At 39.6% G+C, this 17,188-nt stretch overlaps 1 protein-coding gene across 1 annotated transcript in view; it reads left to right on the top strand.

Annotated features, from left to right (window-relative positions):
* Positions 1-1,106: 1,106 nt before the first annotated feature.
* The window catches only part of LOC136866461 (uncharacterized), a 33,955-nt gene continuing 17,873 nt past the window's right edge, over positions 1,107-17,188 (top strand). Inside the window, exon 1 of the mRNA XM_067143444.2 lies at positions 1,107-1,366. Within this exon, the coding sequence (XP_066999545.2) occupies positions 1,343-1,366 (24 nt within the window). The 5' untranslated portion in view covers positions 1,107-1,342. The remainder of the gene's footprint in view (positions 1,367-17,188) is intronic.

Here is a 17,188-nt window from a genome sequence, read left to right as displayed (position 1 = left end):
ATAACATCACGTACCAGTTTTGAGTTGTTCATTCACACTCCAAGAACTGACCATGATAGTCTTCAGGATATGTGCCTTGATAAATTTGTAAGTTGGTTGTACATTTTGACTCTTTACGAATGTTTTACTTTACTTCTGCAGAACAGACGACTCTTCTAATAATGCCAACAATTACGTTTAAATGTTTAGTTTGATGCCAACAATTCGCCATTGTTAGAACAGGCGATTCTTCGCATAATTTCAGAAAGCTGATTTCATTGTTTGGTTTGATACAGTATTCGGCATTATTGAAAGAGTTGATTTTTGTAATAATGATGAAAAGTTTGTTTAATTGTTTGGTTCGATATAAACCTATAACATTATTGGAACAATCCACTGTTCTAACAACAACAGCGGTTTCCTCCGAGGAAGTAAGGTAAATGTCTTCGTGAAATGTCGAGACATCCAAAATGTTTCGTCTCATTTCACACGACATAATTCAAAATACATCCTATTATTGTAAGAAGTTCACATTATATCTTACTTTATTATTTACAACAATTTGAAATTTTTGGTATATATTGCTAGCGTTTCCAAATTGCTTACTTTATAAATGCGTGTTACATTGAAGATTTTAGTGCTCATGTGATATTCATAATTTAAGGATGTCACAAAAAATAGCTTGCCTTTAACCTTCTCTTGCTCTTTCAAGATTCTGACGCCATTTGGTCATTGTGAATTAAGATGATTCATTACCTTGAGAACGATTTTCCGCTCTCTGTTCATCCCTGGGATTCACCGTCACACACCCAGACGCGCAGGTCGCCCATGGGAGTCAATTATAAAGTCCTGCACCAGGCCTCTGCGGAGACCACACGCAATCAAACAAACAAAAAAATACTGTTCCTCCACGGAGTGTGCAAGTCATTAATTCTCCTGTCAAACACCACGACGAGCTCCCATGATAGCCTTCGCTGTCGCTAAACCACAGAGATGCCTTCAGAATGAACTATAATCATATGGAGAGAAAGAGGAAGAGGAATGTAAAATTCCATGGCATGGAGGTTATCTGAGTTACCACGTGGTTGACTGCAAGTGGCATTGATAATTGTGGAGTATGACACAGTTAGGTGGGTAGAGACTTGCAGTTCGCTCTAGACCTTCTGTTCGCCTTAAATGTCATCTCACTCAGCCGGCCTACTTGTCGGCCCGCAAGGTTACCCACATATAAGGAAACATCCGTAACAAAAACGATTAAAAACTGAACGAGAGGATAAAATCGTCGATTTGTACAGCGAGACCATTGATACCGAACGCATTCTTGTGCTAAGTTGGCCACTGAAAGAACCCAGAAGATACGACGATGCTGTCAACGACAATATTATGGGTAAGTCATTACATCATTCTCTCGCTTCATGTGACGTAAGTTTACCTAATTTCGGGAAAATTATGCTCTAAAAAGTCTCTGTCAAATTTTCGTAATCTACACTAATATAAAAGGAGAGACTGCGAGTTTGTTTGTATATAACAGATAATCTCAGAAACTAGTGGACTATTTTTGAAATTTCATTCACCATTTGAAAGATATAGTAATACTCTTCTGGGTAACGTAGGCTATGTACCACCACGGAATGTCAAAGGGTTCCCGCGAGAACAGTGATTGAAGGAAAAATGGCAGCAATATTAAAGCTGAAAGTTTGTATGTTTGCCTGTCTGTTTTGTTGTTGTTGTTGTTGTTGTTTTATTTACGTAAAACTACTTGACTTTTGAAGCTGAAGTTTGGCAAGCTTATAACAGACATTTTTGGTTAACACATAGACGACTTACTATCACATTTTCTTTTAAGTGAGCAATGTAGTGAAAGAAAATGCGAAGCAAGTCAAAGGAAAACGTACGCTTGGTACCATTAATATTATATACGCTGCCTAAACGGCTAGCCTTAGTGAACAATGGAGCGCACCAAGTGTATTTGAAATTCGATTTTCCAGAAAAGTTTATATTTTCTTCGTATCTTTAACAGTTTTCGAGAGCCGGGCTGAGTCGCTAAGACTGTTGAGGCGCTGGCCTTCTGACACCAACTTGGCAGGTTTGATCCAGACTCAGTCTGATGTTAATTGAAGGTCTTAAATACATCAGCCTCATGGCGGTAGATTTACTGATACCGTACGTAAAAGAACTAGTACGGGACTAATTTCCGGCATCTTGGCGTCTCCGAAAAGCGTAAAAGTATTTAGTGGGACGTAAAGCAAATAACATTATTATGATTAGCTTTCGAGAAAAAAGTTTTGCTATGTTCTGGCGCATTCTTTATCCTTGGTTTCTTTCACGACAAAACTACCTGACGACCTGTGGTCAAATTTGGCAAGCTTACAACTGTAACCTCTGGAGCCATCCGGCTCCATGGCTAAATGGTTAGCGTGCTGGCCTTTGGTCACAGGGATCCCGGATTCGATTCCCGGCAGGGTCGGGAATTTTAACCATAACTGGTTAATTCCCCTGGAACGTGGACTGCGTGTATGTGTAGTCTTCATCATCACTTCATCCTCATCAAGACGCGCAGGTCGCCTACGGGAGTCAAATCAATAGACCTGCACCAGGCCTCTCCGGAGGCCACACGTCATTCATTCATTCAACATACAGCCTACTTACTATTACTGTATATCCTAAGGGGGAGGTGCGGGGAAATAAAGTATGAACGAAACCATAGGAAAATGTACTCCTGGGACCCTTAAAAGTGAATAACTTGCCTAAACCGTTAGTCCTATTAAATAATGAAGTCAGCGTGTGTGCATAAAAATCGATATGTAATATTCCAATAACAAAACATTAATATTAATCAATAACTTGTCTCTGAATTTGTACTTGTAAACCACTTTATTGCATTAATATTCTGTCATGGTGGTTTTCTGACCATTGGTAGATCCTTTAAAACTTTCGAAAAACCACAGAGACAGTTTTTCTGAGCATATAAAATGGCAGGTGGAGAGTGAGTGTCTTCCATTATAATGAGAAGTGATGAATTCGATTGTGACTGGCAGTAGGGAAGGGGGCCTGCCATTACGATGAAAATTCCCTAACTCGGTCTTCATATGAGAAACAATGTATGGTGACCTGCCCGTCGTGTTTCTGCGGTAACGCCAAGAGCTATGCGATTTAATAAAATATTATAAATGTGCACTACTTCACCTAGAACTCTGTATACGATGTTGAATTCCGTAGCTAAGCACGGGTACGTCAGCTAGTTTTAGTCATAATGTGGAAAGCATGTACCCTCGTTTCTCTTTTGTCTCTTATTTACAAATGATGTACACCTGATGGGTGAAAATCAAGCATTTCTAAAGTATATCTTGCTCCCAGAAATTTGTGAAATTCATAATGAATGTCAACTACACCAAATTACATCGTGGGTATTGACATATCAGAAAAACTGATACAGGCTATTTTGGAAAAAAAAAATTATTGAACATTTTGTTATATCTCGTCCGGAAAATGCTCGTGCTTCTGGTTGTCTTATTTGTGGTCTATTCATTGTTCTCCATATGTCATGATTAAGTTTCAGTACGGTTCTTCGCCTTATCTTCATAGACCATACCCAATAAAAGTGGTAGAGCAGCATAAAGTGTACAAGAAAGCTCAAAAAAATTGTTCAGATCATATTATTTTGGCTAATTTTGGTTGTTTATTTCCTTTCTTAAGCGATTTTAACGTCGATCTAACACAGGCAGGTTTTCAGGGACGTTGAAATAGGAAAGCGCTGGGACTGGGACGGAAGTGGTAATGCCCATTGCTCAGGTGTACAGCATGATGTGAGGATAACAAACCGTAAAAAACTATCTTTAGGGTTCCCGATAGTGAACCAAACCACAAGGCCAAGTCATAGTTGTGTAATAAGGGTGTAATAGGGAGTTTGATAATTAATTTCTTCACATGGCTTTACTTGAAGGAATATTGAGATTTTATGATTGCTGTATATTAAACGAATTATTTTTCATTACATGGTTTACTGTTTACTGTACCGGCCAAGCTGTCATAGGTACGTATTTACAAGTGAAGTGAGGTGACACTACCCGCAATACCTCAATAGTAAGCAATAAATTCAGTGATAATATCTACATAACAGTGCCAATATTTTATTTTATATAACAATTTAATGAAAAATAATTCGTCTAATATGCAGCAGTAAATCTCGATTTCCCTTCAAGAAAACACATGTAAAGACATTAATTGACAAAATCCCCTTTAAACTCAGACTGAAATTCTTTCATTTTTTTCTTCCTTTCTTTCTTTCTTTCTTTCTCTTTATTCATATTCTTCTTCCATCCTCCTGTTTTCAAATTCTGTTTTAATAATATAATCAGTGGCGTACGATGAGTCCAAGATGTGGGCTACCATTACACTTAGGTTACCCCTTTGCGATGGTTGGTTTAGTGAATGACAGGCCTTTTAAGCGTTTTGAGCTGCAACGAAGAGCAGTTGTCTTATGGATAATACAGGATAAACAGGGGCGTAATTACCCATACTACATGGCCTTAAGAGTAAAAGAGAAAATGTTGCACATAACTGGCCATTTAACAAAAGGCAAGGAGGCGAAACTCCAACACTCCTTATAGAAATTACTAAAAACCTAAGTGGGCTTATGACCCAAAGATACAGAGGTTAATCCCATACTACAACAGGGTGACTAAAGGAGGAACCTTTAAAGCCAAGACGAGATTTACAAAATTTAGTGTTTGAAAAATTTGTCACGCAACTGCAAGGTTGAATGGGAGACGGCAGATGGTCAGCACTCTTCTTTCCCTAACATTACATATTTTTCGGTAGGGAATAGAAATAGAGTCCTCAGACTTCCCCGAAAATCCTACATTTAAACCACCAGTTTACAAAATTATATTAAAAGAAAACGGCTAAAATCTTCCCTTTAAACTACCCGCAGGCGCTATAACATGTATAGGAAAATTCTGCCATTGCCTTGTATCACTGGATATTCTTCAAGCAGGCCGCGCCCCTGCCTCCTAGGCCTCCGTCAAGTTACACTCCCAAGCACTGGAGCAATTCAGACAAGACGGCCTTATTAAATTGAACCACACTTTGTTGGTAGGCTGGATTCCTGTTCACAACCCCGGTTTTGATTGGCTAGAGAACATATTTACAAGCATCTGATATATTACAGCAGAGGAGGAACCAGCTGAAGTGTTGACAACTTCGTTACATTTAAAACAAAAGTCTTCAGAAAAAGGTTACCAATAACATAAATGAAATTTCTTAAGTTCTAGTTTTGTTTTTGGTGCGTGAGAGTAAGCTAGCAAATCGATGTTAGAGCCATCTAACTGTTGAAGACGAAATTCTTTGGAAGTTTACAAGTTCAAGTCCGTTGGTCCGTGCAGTTTAAATAGCCAGGGAACAGCTGGTATTATTATTATTATTATTATTATTATTATTATTATTATTATTATTATTATTATTATTATTATTATTATTATTATTATTACTATCATCATACACACTAAACACATCATCCTACAGAAACACATAATACTGATGACGTCCCACCACACAGCGTTGGTGTAAGAAAAAATATTCAGCCGTAAAAGTAGACCTGAATACGGTAAGGGCTGACTAATGAATTTAGTAATAGGACAGGAATAATAATAGCAGTAATAATGTTACTTTCCCTCTCTGAGTGGGGCCGGTAGAATACACTCACGGTATCGCAAGCCTGTTGTAAAAGGAGACTAAAAGGGGTCCCAGAGGCTTTAATTTTTGTAGCATTTTTGAGCCTGATATTGCTTCCAGATATTTGTGTCAGGCTACTCGCTTTCATATTTCTTATCCGACCTCCCTTGGTCAACTGCTATTCTTCTTATATTCCGACGGTGTTAGGTTTCCGAGGCCTGGGGCGTCTTTCAGTTTCATGCCCTTTATAGTGCTTGTATGTCTTTGGACAATACATTCATTCTAAGCATTGTTGGAACTTTTCAAATTTTGCGTAGGATGGTTGACCAGTTATACTTCTCCTTGAGTCAATGGAAACTTGATAAACTGCATTCCTTCAGACCATTTACAAACGAAACTGACCAACTGAAGGATGATGTACATGAAATACAGGCATTAGTGTAAGTAACCACCAAACACACACTTTCCTTGAAATACAGTATACTAGTGATTCAAATGTTGCACAATGAATGATGATGACATTACATAGATAATAATAGTTTGTATGTAGATACGATAATAAGCTTTTAGGTTTTTTTTCCACAGAGAACTTTGCTCTCCCTCTTCGAAAGAAAATCTCGTTTGTTCACGAGACCTCTAAAAATGAATGAAGGTTTGAATGATTTGAACTTAAGAATGCTTTACCGTTGTCTATAGCAAGTTGTACTCTCGTTCGCCACTAGATGGCTCCCCATGCGCAGTGCGAACCATTTCGTGATGAGGAGAATACGAATTTGTAAAAAATCGGAAAGATCGAAACAGACTTTCAACGTATTAGGTCGTGTTACGTACATGTCATACGTGTTGAAGAGATGTTAAGTACAGAACAAAAATGGCCAGCCGGACACCACTGGGACCCGAACCCACAACCACAATGCGGTCGTGAAAATTCATTATTCATTACATGCCCCAACGGGCGACTTAAACGCACTCTACAGTGTGCTAGCAGCAGTGTCAGACCTGTAGCTCAGATCCCTTCAAACAGAACTAAGATGGCCTAGGCCACCATAGCTCAATTGGTAGAGCAACCGACGCGAAATCGGGAGGTTGTGGGTTCGGATCCCACTGGTGTCCGGCTGGCCATTTTTGTTCTGTACTTAACATCTCTTCAACACGTATGACATGTACGTAACACGACCTAATACGTTGAAAGTCTGTTTCGATTACAATGCGGTCGTGAAAATTCAATATTCATAAATCGGAAAGAAATAATAATAGTGAAAGGACATCTATATAAATCCTTCATGGCTGGCAACCACGTATTATTTAAGTGACAAAGGGTGTCCCTGTTGAAGTACGTACTTCCACAGCTTCCCGTATAATCCCAGACCTGTAGTGTTTAGTGTGGGTAAGAGCTCGAACATCGGGTCGGCGGATGCAGGGTGAGTCTGGGCCTACAAGTGGTCACGGCTGGTCCGTGATCCAACAGCTCTGCACTCTGACCGGCCAACCGAGCAGAGGAGGGATGGCCACGGCACTACGCCTCTGAATTCGGGAGACGGAGAGGGACTGGTCCCCACCTTCGGCTGCCTTGAAAATTGTTTTTCGTGGTTTTCCATTCTCCTGCACTAAGGTGAATGCCGAGACAGTTCCTAGAATAAGCAACCAACGTCTACCCCCTCACTTTCACCAAGCATCTCCTGGTCTGAGAGACGGCGTCACCGTCCAAGAGGCTCACCACCACCTTAAAGGAGGGAATGAAAACATGTTAGTAGTAGTCGAACATCTTGGAATGCGACATAGATAGGGCGTGCTCAGCTATTGCTGATCTGTCTGGCTGGTTGAGACGGATATTACGTTGGTCTTCCTTGATACGAGTACCAATGGAACCGGAATTTTCGGCCAATGTATACCTCTCCTCAAGTACAGAGAATTTTGTACACCCCAGGGTGTATTTTGTATGGCTTGTTTCTAAGAGTGGTGCAGCCTATGTAAGGCAGACCCTTCAAGGATGACGGGCACCTTGTGTTATAAGTACGATGTACCTTTAAAAAATCAGGAAACAAGATCTTGCACGGAGAAACTTTATTTTACAGTCAGATGAAAGAATACATAGTAGTACACATTGCTATCCAAAACACTCACTATTCTTACCCAAGCTCTTGTTCCTCTACATCAAGACATCGATGATGGCAAGACAGAAATCTGCTTGCAGTTTCTGAAGCCACGTAATGACGTTCATCCTCGTGCTTCATCAACGATCCGGAAAGATGAAAATCACTGGAGGCCTGGGCGGACGGTCATCGCTCAGCCTAGCTCGACAAGGTTGACCTTTTTCTAGGTGAGATAAATAGAATGTGTGTTTTCTTTGGGGGGGGGGGTGCCGTGAGGCTCCGCCCCGCCTCACAGCCCGTGGTGACCTACCTGTTTGGACAAATGACCGACAAGCGAGTACTAACGCAGGAACATAGCCTAGTACAAGAGTACAGAATAACTTGAGGTGCAAAGGCTAGTCTTCTGCCAGCTACTTCCACCCCTCCGTAAAGGAGAAGTTATGAGAAACCTCCCTAAACCCACCAGGCAATCCCATATCTCCTTTCGGCACTGGTTACTCTGTCGCGGTCATACCAAGACATCCCCGGCGCTAGACCACTGCCGCTCAAGAGCCACTGTCACCCCCGGTCCACGGCCGCCTGCAAGGCTTTCAAGGTAGAAAATGGAGAATATAATAAAATAAAAAAGAAATTTTGACGCGCGGTCGAGAGAGAATAAAGAAATAAAAAGTAGTCTTGCAAACGACCATGCGGATGGCCAGTAATGCGAAAGGTCTTCCCAAAGGAGCTACTTCGCATACCCCCTTCAAATTAGAATATTATTGCAGCCACCACTTATAACATTAAGGACGGACCGCATAGAGAATGTGGTGCCGCACCATTGTTATCACAGCGGTGGTGGTGAATATTGTTTGAGGACGTACAACTGGGCAATCATCCTCCGATAACACTAATCAGTGGGCAGGGGGAGGGGGGAGTAGAGGGGATCCGACAATTAGGAAAATGAAGGTAAAGGCCAAAGAAACACAAAGTCCACTACGAGCAAGAAAATGAAAGACTCCCTAGGCCTCGTGACCTAATACCGTCGGGGTCTGAAATGAACAAGAGTTCATCAACTCAGATCGGGTAGGACAGATGCAAGTGAGGAGCCTGGCACAAGCAATGTCGGGGCTCAGTGGCTAAATGGATAAAATGCTTGTCTTTGTTCCGATGGCCCCGGATCAATTTTCAGAACCAACCCCCTCATACTGTTAAATTCCCTGGCTTGCGGACTGGGTGTTTATGACGTCTTCGCCATTCATGTTATCCCCATTAGGACACCACCAACCCTACACAGACACCATGCACCATTATTATTATTATTATTATTATTATTATTATTATTATTATTATTATTATTATTATTAAGTACAAATGCTGAATTTTTACAGCGGTCGTGCCCATCGTTCACTGGTTTATTAGCTTCCTTGGAAGATCCGTGGTGGTGTCTGACCCATGATCACGGGTTCGATTCCAACCAACAAAAGAGAACCTGAAAGATTGCATTTCATTTTAGCAGTTGTACCTATAAAAATAAAACTGTATTGCTCCTATAACAGCAGCCCTGCAGTGTCCTCCTACGAGGATGTAGAAGGAAACGGGAATGAAATACCAGCACTCTGTTATCTATATGATTAAGTCAGAAGTATGAGATGAGGAAGTATATACGATGAGTAACGCATGGTTGATAGTAGTGGCGATCTGACGGACCGAAGCTTAGCACACCTATCCCTCCGGTCCCCGCTCCTGTCTGATATACCAAAGCATGGCGCTATAGGTGAGTAGAGTGGAGAGAGACGAGAGTCTGGGCTGCGATATCAGTTTCCGATGCTTAGCTCTCAGAAATACGTCCGACGTTTATTCTCACTGCTTTCAAGTATTGAAAATGAAACAATGTGTCAGATGCTTACATTATAATGTGCTTTATACTTCCATCGTTCTCAATTGTGGTTTGGGCTTCACCGATAGCCTTGGTAGCCCTCACTGATTTTAATGTAAAAAATGTATATAATTGTAATACAAATCAAATGTTTGCCAAATTCAAGTGTTGGACAAATAACAATGCCGAAGAAGAGGCACTAGAAAATCATCTTCAGATTATCTATTCAAGTATAACAATGCATATAATTCAATAACCAGTGTGTATAGGCCTATATGTAAATATTTATAAGTGTGAAAATAGCTAAGAAGAGAAAAAAACATTCTTAGAAAAAAAACAAAATGATACATAGAAATGTATACTTGCCTGTAAATATAAATATATTGTAAAAATGTTTTGCTCAATAAACGAGGGTATGCTATGGCGGGTACGGTGTTACGCGGTTTCACCTTGGGTTGGCCCTCCGTTGTTGGTGGTGATCTCTACACTAGAGGAGAAAAGTAAATGTACAAACATACAGCCAAACATTCAAAATCAACAAGCTAACATACTCCACTTACAATGGCCCAAGAGCCACTGTTTTGGTGGTAGGAATAGAAATAACATAGTTCGGATCGGTTCGGTTCATATTTAAACAACTCGAGAACTTTGCATATTGGCTGGAAGAATATTCGTACAGTAGTCTGGGAATGGAACAAAAATTTTTCACCTTGTATTCCCGGCTTTAGTTGTGTTTCCGATCCAGATGCCACAAAGGAAAAGATAACTGCTGAAGAATAGGTTAGGTTGAATTATCCCGTCTTAAAGAGACTGTGAAGTTATGTTAAGAAAGATTATGTTTTCGAGTATGATATGAAGAACAGTAGATTAGGTTCAGCTGAAGATATTACGTGTGTAGTAACCTAAGGTGACGATATTTTTAACCTATAATAATAAAAGGAAATGTGTGTGTGTATATGTGTGTGTGTCCGATGCCCAGGCAAATCTACGGCACGCAGAGATCTGAAATTTTTAACATAGGTAGATGTAAGGGGTTCCGAATGCACCTCGAAGTTGGATTTTTAATTATCGCTTTCGTTGTTGAGTTATGAGCGAAAAACTGGTGGAAAACGTGTGGTGGGATGTAACAATCCAGGATTAAATGCATAGATTCACTGTCGCTAGGCAATGAACATACGATAGTAGGTAATGCAAGCCAAGGAGCCATTTTAAGTCCATGGCGCAGGAAGCCATTTTCGTTCTCATATGGAGTGAGGGCATATGACGCTATTGATGGTGATTCGTCCGTCGGATGGGAACGTAAAGTCATGAGCTATTCGAGAGGAGTAGCCTATGTGCCGGTACCGGGTTTCATCCTCTTTATTCTTACTATCATAACACGTCATTCATTCATCTTATTAACACTTCTGGTGAGGTTGACGTCATGAAAGTCATTAAAAATCACGTAAAAACTCGCTACTAAGATTCATCTGACTGCATCAAACCCCGCAGAGAAATAGGACAAGGGTTAGACATACATGCATTGAGAAGAAACATATAAGACAGAAAATAGATAATAATAAACAAGGAATAATACATATATCAATCAAGGTGTTATTTTAAGTCCGTAGCACAGGAAGTCATTTTCGTTCAGTACGTGATGTATGTCTGGCTGTGTGCATGAGTACGATGCCCAGCCAAATCTTCGGCACGCAAAGATTTGAAATTTTTGTCATAGCTGGGCACAACATTTCAACGAAAACGCATGGTAATCAGCCCGTAATATTCGGAAGTGTTTGTTGTACCTGTGCTATGCCCAGTCAAATCACGCAGAGATCTTAAATTTCTAACATAGGCGTAAGATGAATCTTTATGCAGGTAAACACCTGCTTTCATTAATTATTTATATTACTTGTAATCGTTTTAATTATTTCATATTTACCCGATATTCATCTCATTCACTTCAAATTTTAGGCTATACGAGGATTTACTACAACAGAAGTAAAACGTGAACCATATTTTTTTCAACTAACTCATTCTCATATTTCATCATTTATTTAGAGGAAACTTATAGTACACAAGATAGATAATAATAAACACGCACAGATCTGAAATTTTAACATTCGTGGCTGCAGCATTTCACCAAATACGCATGGCTGTGTCAAAGAGCAACTCTTGCACCAAGAAGTGAAGCTGTCAACGTCAGCAACATGCAACTTTTACAAGAATTATTGATTCCTAAAAATTTACAAGTCTACCGAACGATGTACTATCTGCGCACTTTTTAGCGACAGATTTTGGTACGGGTTTGAGGAGTAAGGAGGGAGCACATCCGGTTCAGTTAGTACTGCCAAATGAATGGAAATGAAATCTGAATTGAATCGATAGTATGATCGATCGATATGAATTTTTTAAACCTTTGTTATTTTAAGCTAACAACTGTGTCACGCACACATTATATAACATTTCTCGATGCGAATTTTATTCCTAGAATGAATTCTATAGTTTGGCTTTGCTGTGTAAATAACAACAGTACCAGTACGTAAAGTGTACGCCAGACGTCGCACAGCGATGAATAAGCGATTCATAGTTTGTGTTTCAAAGATTGCCAGGACGAATCTCGAAGATTGCCGAGGTCGACCGCTTCAGCACTAGGGTGTAAATCTATCACTAAAAAGTTGGAGTGACCTGGAGTACCCTCGAACACCTTGGAGCGGATGATTGTGGCACCGATTATCTTTCTCAGGAATATAAATCCTGCTTCCCACTGCAACGGAACACGACTCTCAGTCAAGAAACTGATGCCCAATATTATTGACTGGACATGGCACGAGCGAAGGAGCATTCATTCCTGGGATGCAAATCATTCCTTCGGATATATCGTTTCAGTTTAGGTGTCTGCAGTTCCCCATTTGTTTGAGTTTCGTTATGCATCAATAAGGCACAAGAACAATGGCGTACAGCTTTAGGACTCCATCTTCGGGCACTGTACTTCTCCCGCGGTCAACTGTACGTGAGTTGGTCAAGAGTTAGAAAGGGAAACACACTACACATCTTAGCTCCAAATGGAAGTACACTAATAGAGTTTATTCGGAAGCTCTATAAGGAGAAAATAGATTTTTTATTATGTAACATGGCATTTTATATTGTTTTAATATTATTTGTACCTTCCATCAATGTACTTCATGCAATTTACGTCAAAACGATGTGAATAATTTTTTTAAAAAATTTTGCTTTTAAATCAATGGTTTAGAAACATCTAAAGGTTGAATTAATAAGCGCGGGCAAAGCCGCAGGCACATGCTAGTTAATTACAATAGAATACTGAAAGACAAAGCAAGACGTGTCAGTTTTAAAATTACGACCAAATGGAAACCAAGCAGCAAAGTTCCTCGTTGATTGGGTCATCAATACATAGACTGGTTTCATGCAGCTGTCCATGTCACCCTGTCCTGCGCGAATCCCTTAATTTCTACGGAACTATTCATGCAATCAAATATGGATAATAGACTACACGATTTGACAATGAAACTTAAACATCTTTGTTGTCTTACTATGTCAGATTTTAATACTGTACTTGATGGCACATTGCACAAAATTGAACATTTCAACGTTCGCCATCTTCAGCTGAAAAATCTGTCACGAAGTTTGTATTTTGTAGGCTTCTGTAAATTGGGTGGTATCTTGGTGAAGAAGTAGGACTGTATTCCTCAGACATTGCACCCCGAATATGTGTAAATGTAACAGCTTTTCTCACTTGTCTTCGTAAATCTACTTCTTGGAAACCTATGAAGATAAGTCGAAGAACCGTGCTGAGTCGTTTGGGATGTTAATCTTCATTGGTTAATTCCAATGGCGCGGGGGCCGTCTTCGGCATTAGCCTATAATTCGTCATAAGTAGGGCCACGTCCTCACAGTCGCGCAGGTCTCCTGTGTTGGACCTGTACCAGGCCTCCTCGGAGGCCATATGTCATGATGTTTTATTGTTTTATATAATGTTTGTAATCTTATATTCTGTGACTGTTTTATTTCACTGTCCACTTTCTCGACGATTTTCAGTGCGAGGAACGTTTTTTCATCTGTTTGCATTATTTTTTATAAAACATTCTTTTTTTGTCCATAATAGAAATAACATCCGCAATAACAGCGACCTTTGCATGGGCGCCCGCAAGGGGGGGCAAGGGGGGCACTTGACCCCCCCTGGAATTCTAAAGATGTTGATGTTCAATTGTTTAATATCATACCAGATTATTTCATAAATTGAAATTACTGACAGTCATCTAGCATATGTTATAACTGGAAGTTTCTATAAACAATTTAATTTTGCTGACGTTATATTGGTTTTTATATTCAAGAAAATTGTTAATGTGCCCCCCCCCCCCCTGGAAAAGATCCTGCGGGCACCCATGGACCTTTGTAATGAAACTCAGCACGTTTATGCTAAAAAATAAGTGACTAAAACTTGATCAATTGTATATCTATTGTACTTCAATCATTTTCATAATTCTAGCCAAATATAGATATGGTGCTTTGATAATTTTGTTTTCTACTGTTTATATCAGAGTTAAAATTCACCAACTGCATTATATTACCGATATATGATTTTATACATTTTATAATATATTTTATAACGTTGTGTTCTGTGATTGTTTTGTTTCATTCTCCAATTTCTCGATTATTTTCAGTGTGAAGATCAAAATCAAAATTTAAGAAGTGGGTGTTAAAAGGACGTAGGTAAACTATTTGTGTTATTATGTGGAAGAAATTTGGAAATCCTTGCATTAAAAATGCAAATAAATAAAACAAAGAAAAGAAACTTCCTTCCAGCTCCACTATAAAATTCCATGTTTGTGACATAGTTCCATTTACCTCCATGGTACACATTTTAAAAACCAATACTACTCGCTGTTACAAAACGTTGTTCAGGGTGTCAGGAAGTGTCTCCCTGAAGAGTTCCATGCAAATACCACGAAGCGTTTTCAGTAGAAGTAATGTGTTGATGAAAATGAAAACCTACAACCTGTTTTCCAGTCTTAGACCGGGTCAGGGATGTAATGAATGAAACATATATAGGCTATTATTACAATGGGGTCGCCACTCCCAAGGTGATTATTAATGACTGATAGATGCAATGAAATGATAATGGAGAGTGTTGCTGGAATGAAAGATGACAGGAAAAACCGGAGTACCCGGAGAAAAACCTGTCCCGCCTCCGCTTTGTCCAGCACAAATCTCACATGGAGTGACCGGGATTTGAACCACGGTATCCAGCGGTGAGAAGGCGACGCGCTGCCGTCTGAGCCACGGAGGCTACTAATGTGTTGGTAAGAACTATTATTTTTCCATATTTTTATTGTTATTGTATTGAGTTCGATCATTGTATCAGGGGCTGCCTGGCCGAGGCGGTAAAGGCGCGCTCGGCCCGCCCGGAAAGACGTGGGTTCAAATCCCCGTCAGGAAGTCGTAAAATTTAAGAAATGAGATTTCCACTACCGGAGGTGCATATGGCCCTGAGGTTCACTCAGCCTACACCAAAAAGTGAGTACCAGGTTAATTCCACGGGGCAAAGGCGGCCGAGCGTAGAGCTAACCACTCTACCCCATCTCGTGCCGACGTTAACAATGGTGGAAGCCTTTACCTTCCATTCCTCCAAGGGCCTTCATGGCCTATACGGAGGTGACTTTGATTTTTATTTTCATTGTATCAATATTGTTAAGCACATGAAGTACAATTGTGTCCACTGCCAATCTTCAGTGGCAGAAATAATAACCCTACTATGATATAATAAGCGAATGTTTAAGATTCAACGTTGACACTGAATAGGTGCACATGTAAGTATAATAGCAAACATTACTAAAAGTAATGAAGTATGACAAAATATTCAGGGTACGATGACCAACTTTTCCAAAGGCCAACCCGGGACAACGGCCTGTCATTAGTATTCAGAAAACAAATCAAGGATAATAATAATAATAATAATAATAACAATAATAATAATAATAATAATAATAATAATCTTTGCTAATTCATAGATTTAAATTGTGGTTTATTTTAGCCATATCAAATAAAATTAGCATAGTTTCATACTTATCACTTGCTACAATATGCAGACTTCGACACGAAGTATTAGGGTCTAATTTAAAATTATAAGGATAGAGAGCGAGGCAACAATGACTGATTAATATTAATAATAATAATAATAATAATAATAATAATAATAATAATAATAATAATAATGTTATTTGCTTTACGTCCCACTAACTACTTTTACGGTCTTCCGAGACGCCGAGGTGCCGGAATTTAGTCTCGCAGGAGTTCTTTTACGTGCCAGTAAATCTACCGACACGAGGCTGTCGTATTTGAGCACCTTCAAATACCACCGGACTGAGCCAGGATGGAACATGCCAAGTTGGATTTAGAAGGCCAGCGCCTTAACCGTCTGAGCCACTCAGCCCGGCCAATGACTGATTAATCCCGCCCCTCCCCATTCCACTCTTTTGCCGACTTCCCTTTTACGTGAAGACCGGGATTTGCGATGGAGATAACACTGATATATTTAAAAGGAATGATCAGCTATTTACCAAATAGTGTGGTGAAAAAGACCAAGGCATATTTTGTGGTTCTCCTTTCATAAATCCATAATATAGACCGAGGAGTGTTTGCTCAAAAGGTGCTATTTCCACTTCCAAAAATCAGTATTTTGTCCATAATTTATTAGTTGAATATCATCCATTGCAGTGAGCAATCCAGACCAGGAAGTTGTAATTCCTTAAAAGTTATGGCAAACCCGATTATAGGTACGTTCCATATTCCAATTTTTTACGTCTCTTGCGCTCTTTCCACAACTTTCTTAAGGTGGAAATAGCACCTTTTGAGCAGACACTCCTCGATTGTCATCAAGATTTCGATACGACTTTTCTTTTACAAAATGTTGAGGCAAATATCTCTTTTCACATGATACGAAAAACAAGATATTTTGATAAATTATTTACTTTAAAACACGTCCTAGGTTAGTGGGGGCGATATATCGTCAGTTGCGATGACAGGCTTCGTCAGCTGGTCCTAAAGTGTTAATAGCTTACCCCAGCAAATGATAAAACTCTTATGAAAACTAATCATTTGGACTTTAAGCACCCCTGGAAAGGGATACTCTGTACACGGGACTTTACTCTCGAAATCGGGACTGTCCCGTGTTTACCAGGAGGTTGGTCACCTTAATTGAAGATGATAACAATACAAATTTATTAAACGGGAAAGGATATATTTAATACAAAGATCGGGACTTTTGGCGTCCCGGTATAGTTTCGATAAATATGTCGGAAGTGAGATCGAGGGCTATCTGGACTAAATTGAGATAGATGGTCACTTCAGCGTTGTTTACATGTTTCTGGCGGCCCGTACGAGAAGTTCGTAAGTCATAAATCTACCTCTATAAAGTTACGATTAAAATACAACTATTCTAGAAGAACAACACTTTTAAATTAATAAGACAAAATTAAAATAGGAATTTTCTAATTTCTTCCGTATCCCCTGTAGTTTCAAGCGAATGCGGAATATCATATTTCTTCTTACTCTTCTGAAATTTCCTCTTGTCAAGATTTCATCA

This window comes from Anabrus simplex, chromosome 1 (assembly GCF_040414725.1).
Source record: "Anabrus simplex isolate iqAnaSimp1 chromosome 1, ASM4041472v1, whole genome shotgun sequence".
Classification (NCBI taxonomy): Eukaryota; Metazoa; Arthropoda; class Insecta; order Orthoptera; family Tettigoniidae; genus Anabrus; species Anabrus simplex.
This window is presented reverse-complemented; position numbering and strand designations above follow the sequence as displayed.